This window comes from Octopus bimaculoides, chromosome 20 (genome assembly GCF_001194135.2).
Source record: "Octopus bimaculoides isolate UCB-OBI-ISO-001 chromosome 20, ASM119413v2, whole genome shotgun sequence".
Lineage (NCBI taxonomy): Eukaryota > Metazoa > Mollusca > Cephalopoda > Octopoda > Octopodidae > Octopus > Octopus bimaculoides.
Genome location: NC_069000.1, coordinates 14555723 through 14570719, shown reverse-complemented (window position 1 = coordinate 14570719; position 14997 = coordinate 14555723). Strand labels below are relative to the sequence as shown.

At 35.4% G+C, this 14997-nt stretch overlaps 1 protein-coding gene across 1 annotated transcript in view; it reads right to left on the bottom strand.

The window, feature by feature from the left end:
- The window catches only part of LOC106872145 (monocarboxylate transporter 1), an 85831-nt gene that overhangs the window by 7733 nt on the left and 63101 nt on the right, over nucleotides 1-14997 (bottom strand). Inside the window, exons 5-6 of the mRNA XM_052975200.1 lie at nucleotides 10432-10603; nucleotides 8838-8875 (exon numbers count right to left, since the gene is read on the bottom strand). Coding sequence (XP_052831160.1) covers nucleotides 8838-8875; nucleotides 10432-10603 — 210 coding nt within the window. The remainder of the gene's footprint in view (nucleotides 1-8837; nucleotides 8876-10431; nucleotides 10604-14997) is intronic.

The following is a 14997-nucleotide window of genomic DNA, read 5'->3' as shown; positions in this document are numbered from 1 at the left end:
CAATTAGAAAATGGAGGATAATGTGCTGAACCCAACGACTTGCAGACAGTGTATCCCATTGAATTCATTAATTTAATTCATAGCAACCCCCCCACCCCCACTTTTACCTGCTCCCATTTATTGCACTTGGTATAAAACACTAGTGTAACAATGATTGGGTACCATCCCAGCAGCATATTGGATAGATACTATCCCTTAGCGGGTTGAATCCTCAACCCCTAACTCTCTCGCATTATATATATATATATACACACACATACACATACAATGGACTTCATATAGTTTCTGTTCACCAAATCAACTCACAAGGCTATGTTTGGCCCGAGGCTATAGTGGAAGACACTTGCCCAATGTGTCATACAGTGGGATTGACCATGCAAACATGTGGTTGGGAAGCAAGCTTCTTACTGCACTGCCATGCCTGCACCAGAAATGTCCACAAGCAAGCTGGTGGATGGGATTCACAGAAACCCACTCAACCATGAAGTTTCACCTCAACAGAAGTAATAACTCTCTTTTGAAGGCAAATCCAAACTCTCACTGGTTAGCATAACCGACAGCTGCCCCCTACGAAATTAGCATTTAGCTCTGTATATAATTGATATATTCGTGTAGCATTTATGCATTCTTCAATCTAATTCTTATTCATTTTATCGCTCGTTTGTTCATTAATTCAGTTTTAATTGTATTTGCTTATTCATTTGTTTATTTATAGGTCAATTGGGCAGAAAGAAGCATATCCACATACATACACGCACATACATATTACTGGGGATAGAATTATATATATATATACGATATATATGATAAACGGGCATGCAAAAGAATGAAGTGAACAGATGTATAGATGAGCTCATTAAATTGTCTCCAGTCCATTAAGAGTTACCTCTCTTTATTAAGAGAACAACCATATATTTGCTGTCAGCCATCTTTTTTGTCATCCAGAGTGAGATGTTTGAAAGACTAGGATTTTCCTGTCTAGTGAAAGTCAGCGCTATTGGTGAACTGTGGAGCCCAACAAACCCACTTATACACATATTCACATACACCGCTAAGTTATGGGGACGTAAACAAACCAACACTAGTTGTCAGACAGTAGTGGGGGGGGGCGGGGATAAACACACACATACACATATGTGGGGTGTTCAGGCTGAATTTGACGATTTTTTTGTCTCTTTTTTTTTTTTTCTGGAATAGCTTGATGTATTGGCGACCAGTCAACGGCTTTTGATGAGAGCATAAAGGTTAAAGTTGCAGTTGAGAAAAAGTTAGCTGACATGGAGCACTGGAAGTCATCTGAATATTGGAAAGGAGTTACCTGTATCATAATGATTCAAGCCAGGTATGAAAATGTTAGGTTGAACACCCTGTATGATAGTGTTCTTTCAGTTTCCCCTCTATCGAATCTATTCACAAGAATTTGGTCAGTCCAGGGTTATAATAGAAGAAACTTGCCGAAGGTGCTGCACAGTGGGTCTGAACCCAAAACCACTTGTTTAAGAAGAAAGCTTCTTATCCACATAACTATGCCTGCACCTACATATGTGTACACACACACACACACACACACACACACACACACATTTTCATTATTGTCATCATTTTTATGTATGCTTTCCATGATGAAATGGGGTGGACGTTTTGACAGTATCCAACAGTTCAGAGCACAACATCTTGTTCCAGTCTCTCAGTGTTGACATTGTTTCTATGGCTGGATGCCCTTCCTAATGCCAACCCCTTTACAGAATGTACAAGCACAACGCATAATACCCATAGTGTGTATACAAACATACATACTCTTTTATTCTTTCTTTTACTTGTTTCAGTCATTTGACTGTGGCCATGCTAGAGCACCGCCTGTATAGACAAAGTATTTGTTGTTAATTAATATTTTGAAAAATACAAAATATTTACTAATGGTGAGGTTCTAATTTTTTTTAGTTCAATCAAATTTATTAGTAGTTTTGTGTTGACAGGGACTTCAAGTTTAACAGTTTAAGACTTCGTTTTAACGGCTTGTTCAACCAGTTGATCAGGCAGCTAAGGCAAGATTTAAGTCCCTGTCTAGTTAAGGGTGATTAAGCGATTAAGGTAAACACTTATGTTATTGAGAAAGTTAACATCAACAAATTAACTAGTAATTGAATGATGAAGTGTTACAAAGTTATATGTGTTACAAGGTCTGATCAATAAGTATCTGGACTGATGCCATAGTGACGAAGCTAAAGCACACAGAGTAAAGCTGCTTGGCAAAAATTGACCTTGAACGCTGCTGTGCATGTGCAGTAAGTTTTAACGTTTTAGCTCATGCTGTTTACAGCAGTACTTCAAAGGAAGGTGTGTAACATGTGATCGTCGCATTGCCCATGACAGAGAAAGTTGTCAAGGCGATACCTGCTCAGAGGCCTTCGCAAGGTTTCAGAAAGTGTACGGAGTGGATTGTATGAGCCACACACAAGTGTACGTGTGGTTCAGACATTTCCAAGATCGATGAAAAAATGTTGATATTGACGAACATTTTGGGAGACCTACAACCAACAGAACTGAGAAAAACATCACAGAGGTGCATGCAGCTGTGAGGGGGGAAATCATTGAATCACAATTTGTGAGCTATCAGCGTATGTGCAGCTTAGTTACAGTTCAGTCCATTATCACTGAAGATTTGAGTATGAGACGCATGTCTGCCAAGTTTGTGCCAAAACTGCTTTCAGCTAACCAAAAAGACACTCAGGTTTCAGTTGCACAAGATCTCCTCGATTGTGTCAAGAATGAAGAAAACTTTTTGAAAACCTTGTGTATGCCTCTGAGCAGGTATCACCAAGCTTTTGGCAAAATTTGATGCAGATTCTCTGCTCAGCTGTCTCTGTCATGGTCAATGCGACAGTCACATGCTACACACCTTCCTTCCAAGCACTGCTGTAAACAGCAGAAGTGAGCTAGAATGTTAAAACTTAGTGTACATGCACAGCAGAATTCAAGGTCAATCTGTGCCAAGTAGCTTCACTGTGTGTGCCTTAGCTTCATTACTATGGCAACAGCCTGGATACTTATTGACCAGACCACGTATTTCTGCAACCTGCGGTCACTAACACAATCCCACTATTTTTCTGAATAAACTGTACTATTATTTATTAAGAAATAAATGAAAAGTGAATATTATAGTGCTTTGTGTGTGTAAGTGTGTGTGTGTGTGTGTGTGTGTGTGTGTGTGAGTATGTGTTTTCCTTTATTTTGTTTTATGTGTTCCAGCCCAAAGGCTCAGGCCATGTTGGAGCATTTCTACTTTAGAAAAATATGGAACACTTCATAAATTTCCATGTCATCCTTGTGTGTGTGTGTGTGTGTGTGTGTGTGTGTGTGTGTGTGTGTGTGTGTTCTTCATTAGTCAAAATGACTCTCAGTGTAATTATCTGTTTCAACACAATTCACATATTTTATTAAAAATATTTCTAAATTAAAAATAGAAAGAATTTAGAAAATTTTTTTTAAAAATATCAAATCTAAATATATCTGTCCGTTAACAAAATATTGTTGTTGATACACATAGCTTCTACTTTACTGAGAGAGAGAGACAAGAGAGAGACAAGAGAGAGACAAGAGAGAGAGATGATGGTAACTCATCTATTTTATACTTGTTTTGCAGTCATTTGACTGTGGCCATGCTGGGGCAGTGCTTTAAAGAGTTGAGTCAAACAAATTGACCTCAGTACTTATTTTTGAAGATTGGTACTTATTCTATGAGCCCAACTGCTAAGTTACAAGGACATAAACAAACCTACACTGATTACCAAGTGGTGGAGATGGGAGGGGGGGACAGATAAACACAAGCACACACATGATGGGCTTCCACACAGTTTCTGTTTGCCAAATTCACTCACTAGGTACTGGTCGGCCCAGGGTTATAGTAAAAGACATTTGCCCAACCCCAAATCCCATGACTGAAAAGTGAACTTAACCACACCACCATGTCAGTGCATGCACCATAAACTTATTAAGTTCCTAATTAAAAATTTTTTTTTTTAGTTGAAAGAGAAGTCAGTGCCCACAGTGCTCTTGACCTTTGACTTGACAGAGCCCCTGAGACTAGTACGGGGGAAGGGGAAAGTATCCTCAAACCAGACATTTGGCCTGAAGTCTTGCAACAGAGGTAAGTCTGCTAAAGGTATCCAAAGTGCCAAGTTTAACAGTATGTTAAATCAAACAGTGTGATAGATTGAGTCCACAACCAAAGTTCCTTCTAGTTTTATTTTGCAAAGGATCATCATCATTATTAATGTCCATTTTCCATGCTGGCATGAGTTGGATGATTTGATAGGAGCTGGCCAGCCAGAGAGTTGCACCAGGCTTCAATTGTCTGTTTTGCCATTGTTTCTACAGCCAGATGCCCTTCCTAACATCAACCACTTTACAGAGTGCACTAAGTGCTTTTTATGTGGCACCAGCATGGGTGTTTTATATGTGGCATTGGCACAGGCGCTCTTTATGTGGTAACCATCAATCAAGTTTTTTTCAGTTAAAAATTTCGATTTCCATTCTTCTTTGGAAGTCACGTTTGGCCAGGGAAAATATTACCTTGCTTGGAAACAGGTGAGGGTTGGTGAGAGGAAGGGCATCCAGCCATAGAAAATCTGCCCCGATAAACTCCATTTGATCCATGCAAGCATAGAAAAGTGGATATTAAACAATGAGGATGATTCTCATTTTCACTTGTGCCTGCCATTGTATTTGGGTGCTTGTACATTTTAGTGTATGAGTGTTTAATATCATATACTACATTATGTTAATGGGTAGGTTTATTTTCATGCAGCTATATTTATATGTGTGTGTATATATATATATATATATATATATATCATCATCATATATATATATATATATATATATATATATATATATATATATACATACATACACATTGTCAAATTGGAGTGCTGTGACTATTGGGGAGGAACAAACAAAACATGGGTTAAATTGAATTAAAACAGAGTATATATTAAAAACAAAAAACAAAAAGTAGAATGTCAAAACAAATAGGGGAAAGCAAACATAAAAAAGCAACATTCAAAAACAAAAGGAAAAAAATAAATAAATCTCACAAGGGTAATTAAAATTAAACTACATCAGGCAAACAGTACTACAGTGGTAACTATATGATTATATATACATATTTATATATATATATATAATACTACAGAGTAAAAAAACAAAACAAGCAAAAACAAACAAACTACAAGACTAAAATAAAATCACTGTGTTAGATACACTATAAGCAATATTATTTAGGATTACAGCATCACAGATACATTTCAGTTTTTAATCCAAGAATAAATTTGGAGAAGCAAATGAAAAGGCAAGAAGCTAAGCAAGCTAAAAAATGAAAATGAAAATGTTTCAAAAGGGAATATTTTCTTTCTCGTAGCACATATGTTAAATTAAAATAAAGTCCGGTATACACAATTGAAGAAAAGTTTAAATTAAGATAGTCATCTATGTATCATACTTAATGTAATATCACAGTAACTAGTGTATCATGAGTGTGTATGCATTAAGTATGATACATAGATGGCTATTTTTAAATTAATTTTTTTTTTTTTTTTTTTCAATAAATATTTGTGAGTGCTCAATGCTATTAGGGCTGAGCTTTTGCTTACCCATTTTTCTATTCCATAAATAGCAATAAATAGTCTGTAGTCATTGTATAGAACTTTGTATTTGATACTGTGTTCATTGATTGAAATCTATTAATGCAGTTTGTGAAGTACTTGAGAGAATATTTTTCAATCATCACTGCTACAAGAACTATTGCATATCAGAATAGAATTTCATCCTTATTTCAGTTGATGTCAAAAATGATGCCACTACTGTTGTAACTAGATTATATATATATCTATAATTAATATGAAATAAAATGAAATAGAGAAAAAAATATAAACTGATGGGAATTGAATTCTCAGTAATAAAACCATACTCTTAAAAATATTTTATGATGCACACACCTATATAGATACACATATATAGTCATGTATATATATATATATATATATATATATATATATGTCACCATATTTCATTCCATAATGGCCACTCTGAACAGTAGAGGGTTACATAATCGCACTGTTACCTAACACTGTTGAACCCCTAGTTTGAAACTGATTGATAAGATTGGCCATTATGGATATATAGTACTGTACACTTCAATTAATATATTCATATATACATACATGCATACATACATACATACATACATACACATATGCATGCATGCAGACATTCAAGTATGGATATGTATACAGTCAGATATCCATACACACACACATACAGAATATATTATATAGGCACACACACACATACATTCTTGAAGGCTGTCAACTTACTTTTGTGTATGACTACCTTTTCTGCTCCCTCTTCTTTTCTTCCTAAAATGTAGAGCTTTAAAGGGTTGCCCCTCCCCCAGTGACAAAGATATACACCAGTATCACAAGATCGTGACTCCATATACCACGACACCAACAGCTCTTCAATGGAAGATGCTGCTACTTGGCTGGAGTTAGCAGCTCTACAGATGTGAAACTTTCTTTCTAAATCAATAAGGAAGAAAACACAAGTACAAACATGTATATACATACATATACACATGTCTGCACATATAGTAAAAAATTTAACAGAGAGAAATATAAAAGATATTTCTGTAAAAGAGTACATAGATAGGTTTCAACACAAGAAGCACTTGTGGAAAATTCTTATCAAAAACTCCTATTGTGTTGTAACATAACACACATGATATAGGTCTTTAGGATGCAAAAGCAAATAAACTAGTGAAGAAAAAAATGAAGAATATTTATAGAAAACAGCTCTGAAACTTACAGCTCTACTAAATCAATTATATCTGTAAGTAATGGTGGACTCAGCTACCTTATGAGATGTCTTAGAGGTATTCATGAAAAATAAGAAAAGCTGCAGCTCTCAGTCAAAGAAAGTTACCAGCTGACATGCACTTTGCGAATGCAATCTGAAAGCGGAACAGAAAAAGTATACAAGACACTTCTAAGTTCAATGAGAAACTTCACTTCAAGGGTTTTGTTCCATTGTAAGCAAGGAAGAATTGAAAACACACACACACACACACACACACACTATATATATATATATATATATATATATATATATATATATATATATATATATATATATTTATAAATAAGAAAATTTTTCTTTGCCAATATGCTGAAAAATAGACGCTAAATCATCTAACCACATAATATTCACTTATATTACATGCTGAAACGAGGAAAGCAAGCTAACAGAAATTCATAAAAATATAGCTATCCCCAAATTGATTCTGATTTCTGGATATATCCAAAAAGGATTCTTCCTTCATCAGCGAGGAACACTAAATGAAAATAGATAAAATACTTAGACATACCCACGAGAAAGCAGATGCAAAGTCATGAATACATTTAAGTACCCTAAATATATCCAAATAGAAATTCCGTAGCAAGCCTTGATACAAGTGTAGTCGTTCAGGAAATGAATACAAGTGGTTAACCAGTCCCTAAGTGAATGAAAATTAATTTACTTCTAATATAAGGATAATATTTTATTAAAAAATTTTATCAGTGGCAAGCATATGAAAAATACCTTTTAAGGTGAAGATTATAAATGCAATTATAAATAAGGGCAAAAGAAAAATTTTCTTTGCCAATATACTGAAAAATAGACGCTAAATCGACTAACCACATAAAATATTCACTTATATTATTACACCACATGTTGAAATGAGGAAATTAATAAAAATATAGTTATCCCCAAAGAATCCGTTTTGGATTAATCCAGAAATTGGGACTGATTCGGGGATAACTATATTTTTATGAATTTCTGTTAGTGAATATTTTACACATCAAACAATATATGCCCCCTGTAAATATGTCTCTCTAAGGTATCTCCTTTATCCTTGTAAATAGTCCATGATAATGCTGCTATGTCAAACAATGGTTATGACACTTTCTGGTACAATTGAATTGACAATACAGGCAACTTGGTTGTATCCTACTCCACCAGGTATTTTAATCCTCTTAGCAGCAATTCTTAATGGACTAGAGCCTTTCGCTGCCTTCACAGTCTTTATTGCTTTACCTGTCCAAGAACTGTCAACTAGAATAGCAGGCATGGGTTGGACAGTGTGACCAAAACTCATAAGGTGGGGATGGGGGTGGGCTGCACCAGACTCCAGGCCAATTTGGCATGGTTTCTATGGCTGGATGCCTTTCCTAATGCCAACCACTTTACAGAGTATGTTGGGTGCTTTTAGGTGACACCACATGTGCTTGTATGAGACACTGCATGGGTGCTTTTGCGTGTTGCCACATGGGCACTTTTATGTGGCACTGCACAAGTGCTTTTATATAGCACCACATAGGCGCTTTTATGTGGCACCACCACAAGTGCTTTACACAACCAGCAGGATTGGTCTTAACACATCTGCTTTGGGGTATGGGTCTTCTCGAGTATGGTCAGGTATCTCAGTCCTTTGTCATCTTGCCTGAAAGGTTTGGCTTCCTGGGGTCGTTCTTCAGTACTTCATCCTATGTTTTCTGGATCTCCCACTTCCATGTGTTCCATCCTCTTTGAGAGATCAGCACTTCTTTATGGAGCTGTTGGCATCCATCCATATCACAAGAAAACGTCCATAAACTAGAAACCCTTAAATTACCCATACAAAAATTAGAACCCCAATGGAGGACAATCTTACAATAGTGATGTCTGGTATAGTATATACAAAAAAAAAAAAAAAACTAGCATAAACCAAGAAACCAAAAACTTCTAAATAAGTTTAAAACCTATGAGAGCTATAATTTCAATAAAGGACAACTTAGAACTACGAGAACGCAAGATACAAAAGATTCACAGTTAATAAGCACATCAAACATGCACATCTATCATCAGCTGCTTAATAGATATCATTGTAGTCTTGACACCTGGGCAGAACCATTCAATCCAGTGATGCCAACAGTGCTAAAAACGTAAACGATTGCCTGAGAATTAATAAACACAAAACAAGAGTGAAACATTGAATTATTAGAGTAATATGTCCATTTTGTCAACATCTGCCTATTGTTACAAATAGAAATATCAAATCTCAAACATAAACCCTTACATAATTATCGCTATGAGACTTATACAGAACAGCAATAAAAACACCTAAGTTACATGCAATGGAACCAATCAAACAACCTCAATAAAAAAAGAATGACATCTGCCCTAAGGAGTCCCCACCTCTACTAAACACCGGGATACAACAAAAGACTACATTTGTTGCTTTGAAAAATGCTCAATGTTTGTAAAAGCAGACCTGGAGTAGAGAGGGGATGTCATTGATGAGATTATGAATGGTGACAGAAGAACTTTGACAAACTTAGCTGTTTGACTGATTGTAAAAGTTTACCCTAGACATTACTGTCTTGGGTTCTAGGATCATAGGGCTGATTAACCAGTTTCCATGGCATATAAGTGACTGAGATCACATTCCCCCTGGACAAGATGCCAGTTCTTTGTAGGATTACTCATTTACAACAGAGTGGATTAGAGTTATCTGAAATGATAGGTTTTGCTCAAGAATATAATGCACCACCCAGTCTGGGAACTGAAACCTCAACATTGTGATCACAGGTGCCTTCATTTGTTGCTTTATTGACCAAATGATTAATCAAACAATTGATTAGTTAAATGGTTAAATGTTAATAAATTAACTAATAATAACAGTAATAAAAGAGAAATAGAAGCAGGGCGTGCATTTATTATTGGCATATTGACCTTCCCGAGATGCAATAAAAATACTTTATAAAAAATGTTACAGCAATAACTCCAGTCAAATAAATGTATATTCTATTTCCTATCACTACATTATTACCATATTCTATTGTGATAAGCACACCTATTCTCTGTAATTGTTGATCACTTATTCTTACTGGCAATTGAGCAGATCCACTAATTCTACAGATGTTTATCGCAACACTAACATGTCAATCCATCACTGTCCCTATTATTTGATTTCTTCACTACTGCAATAATATTAGATTACAATCTTTGCTTAACTTGTTATACTATAAACTCTGTTCTGAAAGCTCAAACCTTAATATTTGATTCTATTTTACTTAAGTTGTTTAGTAACAAAACAATGCTTCATGATTCTTTGACATCATTTTCATCAGTTTTCAATCAGTATAAACACATTGGCAATTGTTTCTACAAAACTCATGTGTTAATACTCCCATCAAAGTATACTGAGAACTTGTAATCTGCAGTCAAGCACTAGAATTTGATGCCACAGATTCATTCCTAAAAAAGAGGAAAGCAAAAGGGATAGATCAAGGGTTCAGGATAAAGCAACTTTATGGGTTTAAAAATAGGGTAAATTGGGGTTTCAGCTTGAGCTATAAAGGTTTGTATCCATGAGAATTTTTATTTGTCATTACTACCTTTACAATGAAACCATTCTTAAAAATCTTTTTACATGAAACCAATCTTAAAAGCAAGTAAATACTTACCAGTATTTTCAAACTAGGTTGAGTGCAAACAAGGTGAGGGTAATAACAGCATATATAATCTGAAGCATTATAAATATTATCAAATTTATGCTTTGCAATTTGACTAGAAAAGCAAGTGAAAACATTTACTTTTGGAATGTCATTATTATTCAAATGATCTCTTTTCAATAAAAAAAAATCAAAATGTAGTTTGAGAAATACTTAGCTTCTAAAATGAAATATAAAAAAGATTACACACATCATCTTTACTATAACAGTTGTTTTAGATAAACTATTATGATACAGATTTTAATCTCCAATACTGGTCTCTGCTACAAAACAAGGTGACAGTTAGCAATAACTACAGTGGTAAATTCAGTGTTCAGGTAGGAGTCCAACCAGGCTTCATTTTTGGTCTCCTTCTATTTATCATAGTCCTCCACACCATAACAGAGGAGTTTATGACCAGATACCTGCAGAAACTCCTTTAGGCTGATGATCTTGTTCTTATAGCTGAATGTTAGTAGAATTAGAAAAAAAATTGCAAGTGTGGAAGCAAAACCTGGAATTAAACGGTCTCAAATTCAACTTAGCAAAAACTAAAGTTTTAGTAAATAGAAAAACAGATAGGACTCTGCTACCATCAGAGAAATAACCTTGCTAAACATATAGAAAAAGAGTGGATAGAATTTCTGTACAATGTAACCAATGCACACTATGGACATACAAGTGGTGGACTGGTATCACTTGCAAGTTAACAGGAAAAGTAGACTTTGTATGTGGCAGATGCACCGGAGTAATAAACACTAACAGTGCACAGAAAATCGATTTACTCAAATGCTCAGTAAGATCCCCAGAGGGAGTAGATAGCTTCCATTAACTAGGTGACCTAGGATGTTCTAAAGGCATAGCAGCTAGAGCTTGTGCCATGAAACAAAGCACCCAGTACACTCTGTGAAGTGGATGGTATTAGGAATGGCATCCAGCCATAGAAACCATGAGAAAACAGACACTGGAGTAGAAGGCAGTCTTCCAACTTGTTGAATCCTGTCAAACCATTCAGCTTTAGCCAGCTTGGGAAACAAATGTTAAATGATAAGGATGATGATGATGATACATATACACACACATTCACATATATATATATATATGGATTATGTATGTATACATATGTGACTGTATATGTCTGTGTGTTTGTGAGTGTGTATGTGCGTGTTGTACAAGTGTATGGCCCTACACACACCCATGCACACACACACATATATATGCATACACACACATACATACATACACACCATGTACACATTCTACACATTTTAAAAATGATTCTATTCAATGACTTTTATAAAATATGAGCATTTATTTACTGAAATTAATGCATTTGAAAATATTTATTAAAAATAGGTCAGCTCGTTAATTCTCTACCCACTCTGTCGTTATTTCTCATTATACTATTCATTGTATTTTATTCCTCGTTATAAGCAACCAGTGACACAAAAACTGTTCTCAATGTCTCTGGAGGGGCAAGGATGCCTTTGCTACTCTCATCCTAATTAACAGGCATGGTAGGCCAGAAGGAAGATTTTACACCCCTTAACATATATGCTGGGTTGGTTGAGAGGGGCCTAGTCACCTCCGACTTTCCTCTTGCTAAGCTTTTGTTATCATCATTATATTATCATTGTATTTGCAATGTTGGATACGAATAGCACTCTGATAGTTATCTATGTTTGATATTTATCTACATTTTTGTCTATGTCTCTGATATATACCCATCATTATCATCATTTAATGCCCGCTTTCCATGCTAGCAGGGTTGGATGGTTTGACAGAAGCTGGGCAGCTGCACAAAACTCCAATTGTCTGTTTTGGCATGGTTTCTACAGCTGGATGCCCTTCCTAATGCTAACCACTTCACAGAGTGTACTGGGTGCTTTTTACATGGCACCAGCATGGACACTTTTATGCGGCACTAGTTTATGTGGCACTGGCACAAGCACTTTTATGTGGCACCAGCACAGGTGCTTTTATGTGGCACTTCCATAGGTACTTTTTATGTGACACCAGCATTTATTTATATCAGGCATGGCTGAATGGTTAAGAAGTTTGCTTAGCAATTATGAAGTTCTGGGTTCAATATCACTGCATAGCATAGCACCTTGAGAAAGTGTCTTCGTAACATCTTTGCACTGACCCAAACCTTGTGAGTGAAACCGGATAGATGGAAACTGTGTAGAAGCTCATCAGATGAATAGTACCAGTAATTCAAAGGTTCAACTTCGTCACACATAGTATTACACTCATTATGCTATATTTGAAGGTATAAAAGACACAAAGGGCATACTAGATGCACCACAATTTCAACAGCGTATATTCAAATGAAAAAAAGGTATTTAGTGTTTTCAGTGATAAAATTAGCTTATGGGAGAACCAACTTCAAAATTTGGGACCAGGGTGATTTTTCAGACATTTTTGGGGGGGAAGAAAGGTATGTCTTATATGCCATCAAATACAGCACTTAAGATTTATGTTAAGGGTACATGTGTCTGTAGAATACTCAACCACTTCTCATGCTTATTTGATTATTAAGTCATTCAGTTGATCAAACAATTGGACAATCATACACAACAATCAACAGGAGAGGCCATCATCTACAGCTACATAATTACAGAAATTGTATTCTGAATAATTACTGTAGTTGTAATCTAATTTAATCAAAAAATTTTTTAATTGGTGCTGGTCAGTCTTATAAATACTACTAAAAACATGTTGCATTTAATGTTGAAGCATATTTCTGACACAGAATTGCATTTTCATTATCTCAAAATATCGATATTTTTCCTTGTTTATTTTCAACTAAAGCATATTTTCATATGTATCTTTCATCATTTATTTTGTTAACTTCATTTGGCTGCTGCCAGGCTGAGACACTGCCTTGATGAAACAAATTGATCCCAGCACTTATTTTTCAAGCCTGGTGCTTATTCTATTAACTTCTTTTGCGAAGACTGCTAAGCTATGGAGACATAAACAAACCAACACTTCTGGTCAAGTGGTGGTGGGTAACAAACACAAACACAAGGATACACACACATAGATACGTATACATATATATATAGGTATATGAAGGCGCATATATGGTTTAGAGTGCTGGGCTCACAATCATGAGGTAGTGAGTTTAATTCCCAGACTGGACTCTGTTGTGTTCTTGAGCAAGACACTTTATTTCACATTGCTCCAGTTCACTCAGCTGTAGAAATGAGTTGCAACATCACTGGTATCAAACTATCAGCCTTTGCCTTTCCCTTGGATAACATTGGTGGCATGGAGAGGGGAAGCTGATATGCATGGGTGACTGCTGGTCTTCCACAAATGGCCTTGCCTGGACTTGTGCCTTGGAGGTTGTAATTCCATGGTCATTCACAACTAGAAGGGGTCTTTACTCTTTTATATATATATACATACAGAAGTATATAAGATGGGCTTCCTCAGATTCAGTCTACCAAATACTCACAAGGTTTTAGTTGGCCCAGGGCTATAGTAAAAGACACTTGCCCCCAAATGGAACTGAACCTAAAACCATGTGGTTGGGAAGCAAACTTCTTACCACACAGCCACACCTGTACTTGCGCATAAAAGGATTAACAAACAAATAGAGAACCTAAAATAGAAGAAGTACCAGGCTTTAACCTCTTGACATGTTATCCTGTATATTTTCATTCAGAGATGTCTAGTAAATATAAGGTATCTGTCATTTATTTCTAACCTGAAATACTTCGTTCATAATGTTATTCCCATTTTCTATCAGTAACTTCATAGTAAATCCTAACTGATCCAAAATAATTTGTGTACTTATTCTTCTTTATATACAGATTCAAAATAAATAATAAAAGAATATGATATTTTTTGCATGGAAACTGAAAAAAAATGTGTATTTTAAGAGGTTAAAATAATAAGCAGTGAGGTGGAATTGTTCAGCTAAAACCCTTCAAGATGGTGTCCCAGCATGACCACAGTTCAATGATTGAAGCAAGTAAAAGATAAAAGATAAAAACTTCTAACACTAAACTCAAGCCCTCTTTTGTATTACTTGGATGCAACAATTCTGAGTGAATCAACAACTTTCTTGTATTAATAAACTTAATTAATACACTTAAGCAAGGCCAGGTGTGACTGCTAGAAATATAATTTGTTAGAATATCACAAAGTAACTAAATCCCAGTACATTTACTACTACTGTTTTCTAAATATGGTACAATGTATATATATATATGTATATATATCTTAATTACTATTTTCAGTTATCACTACTCTCGTCTTCACCAGCAGCAGCAGCTCACTTTATTAGTATTTTTATCTGTTACTAACCTTATTTTCACAAGACACAATGTGTCAGTCTACCAGTTTTTCAGCATAATACTCTTGCATTTAATGCATTAATTCTTTGTATCATATCACTTCTTATTAAGTTCTA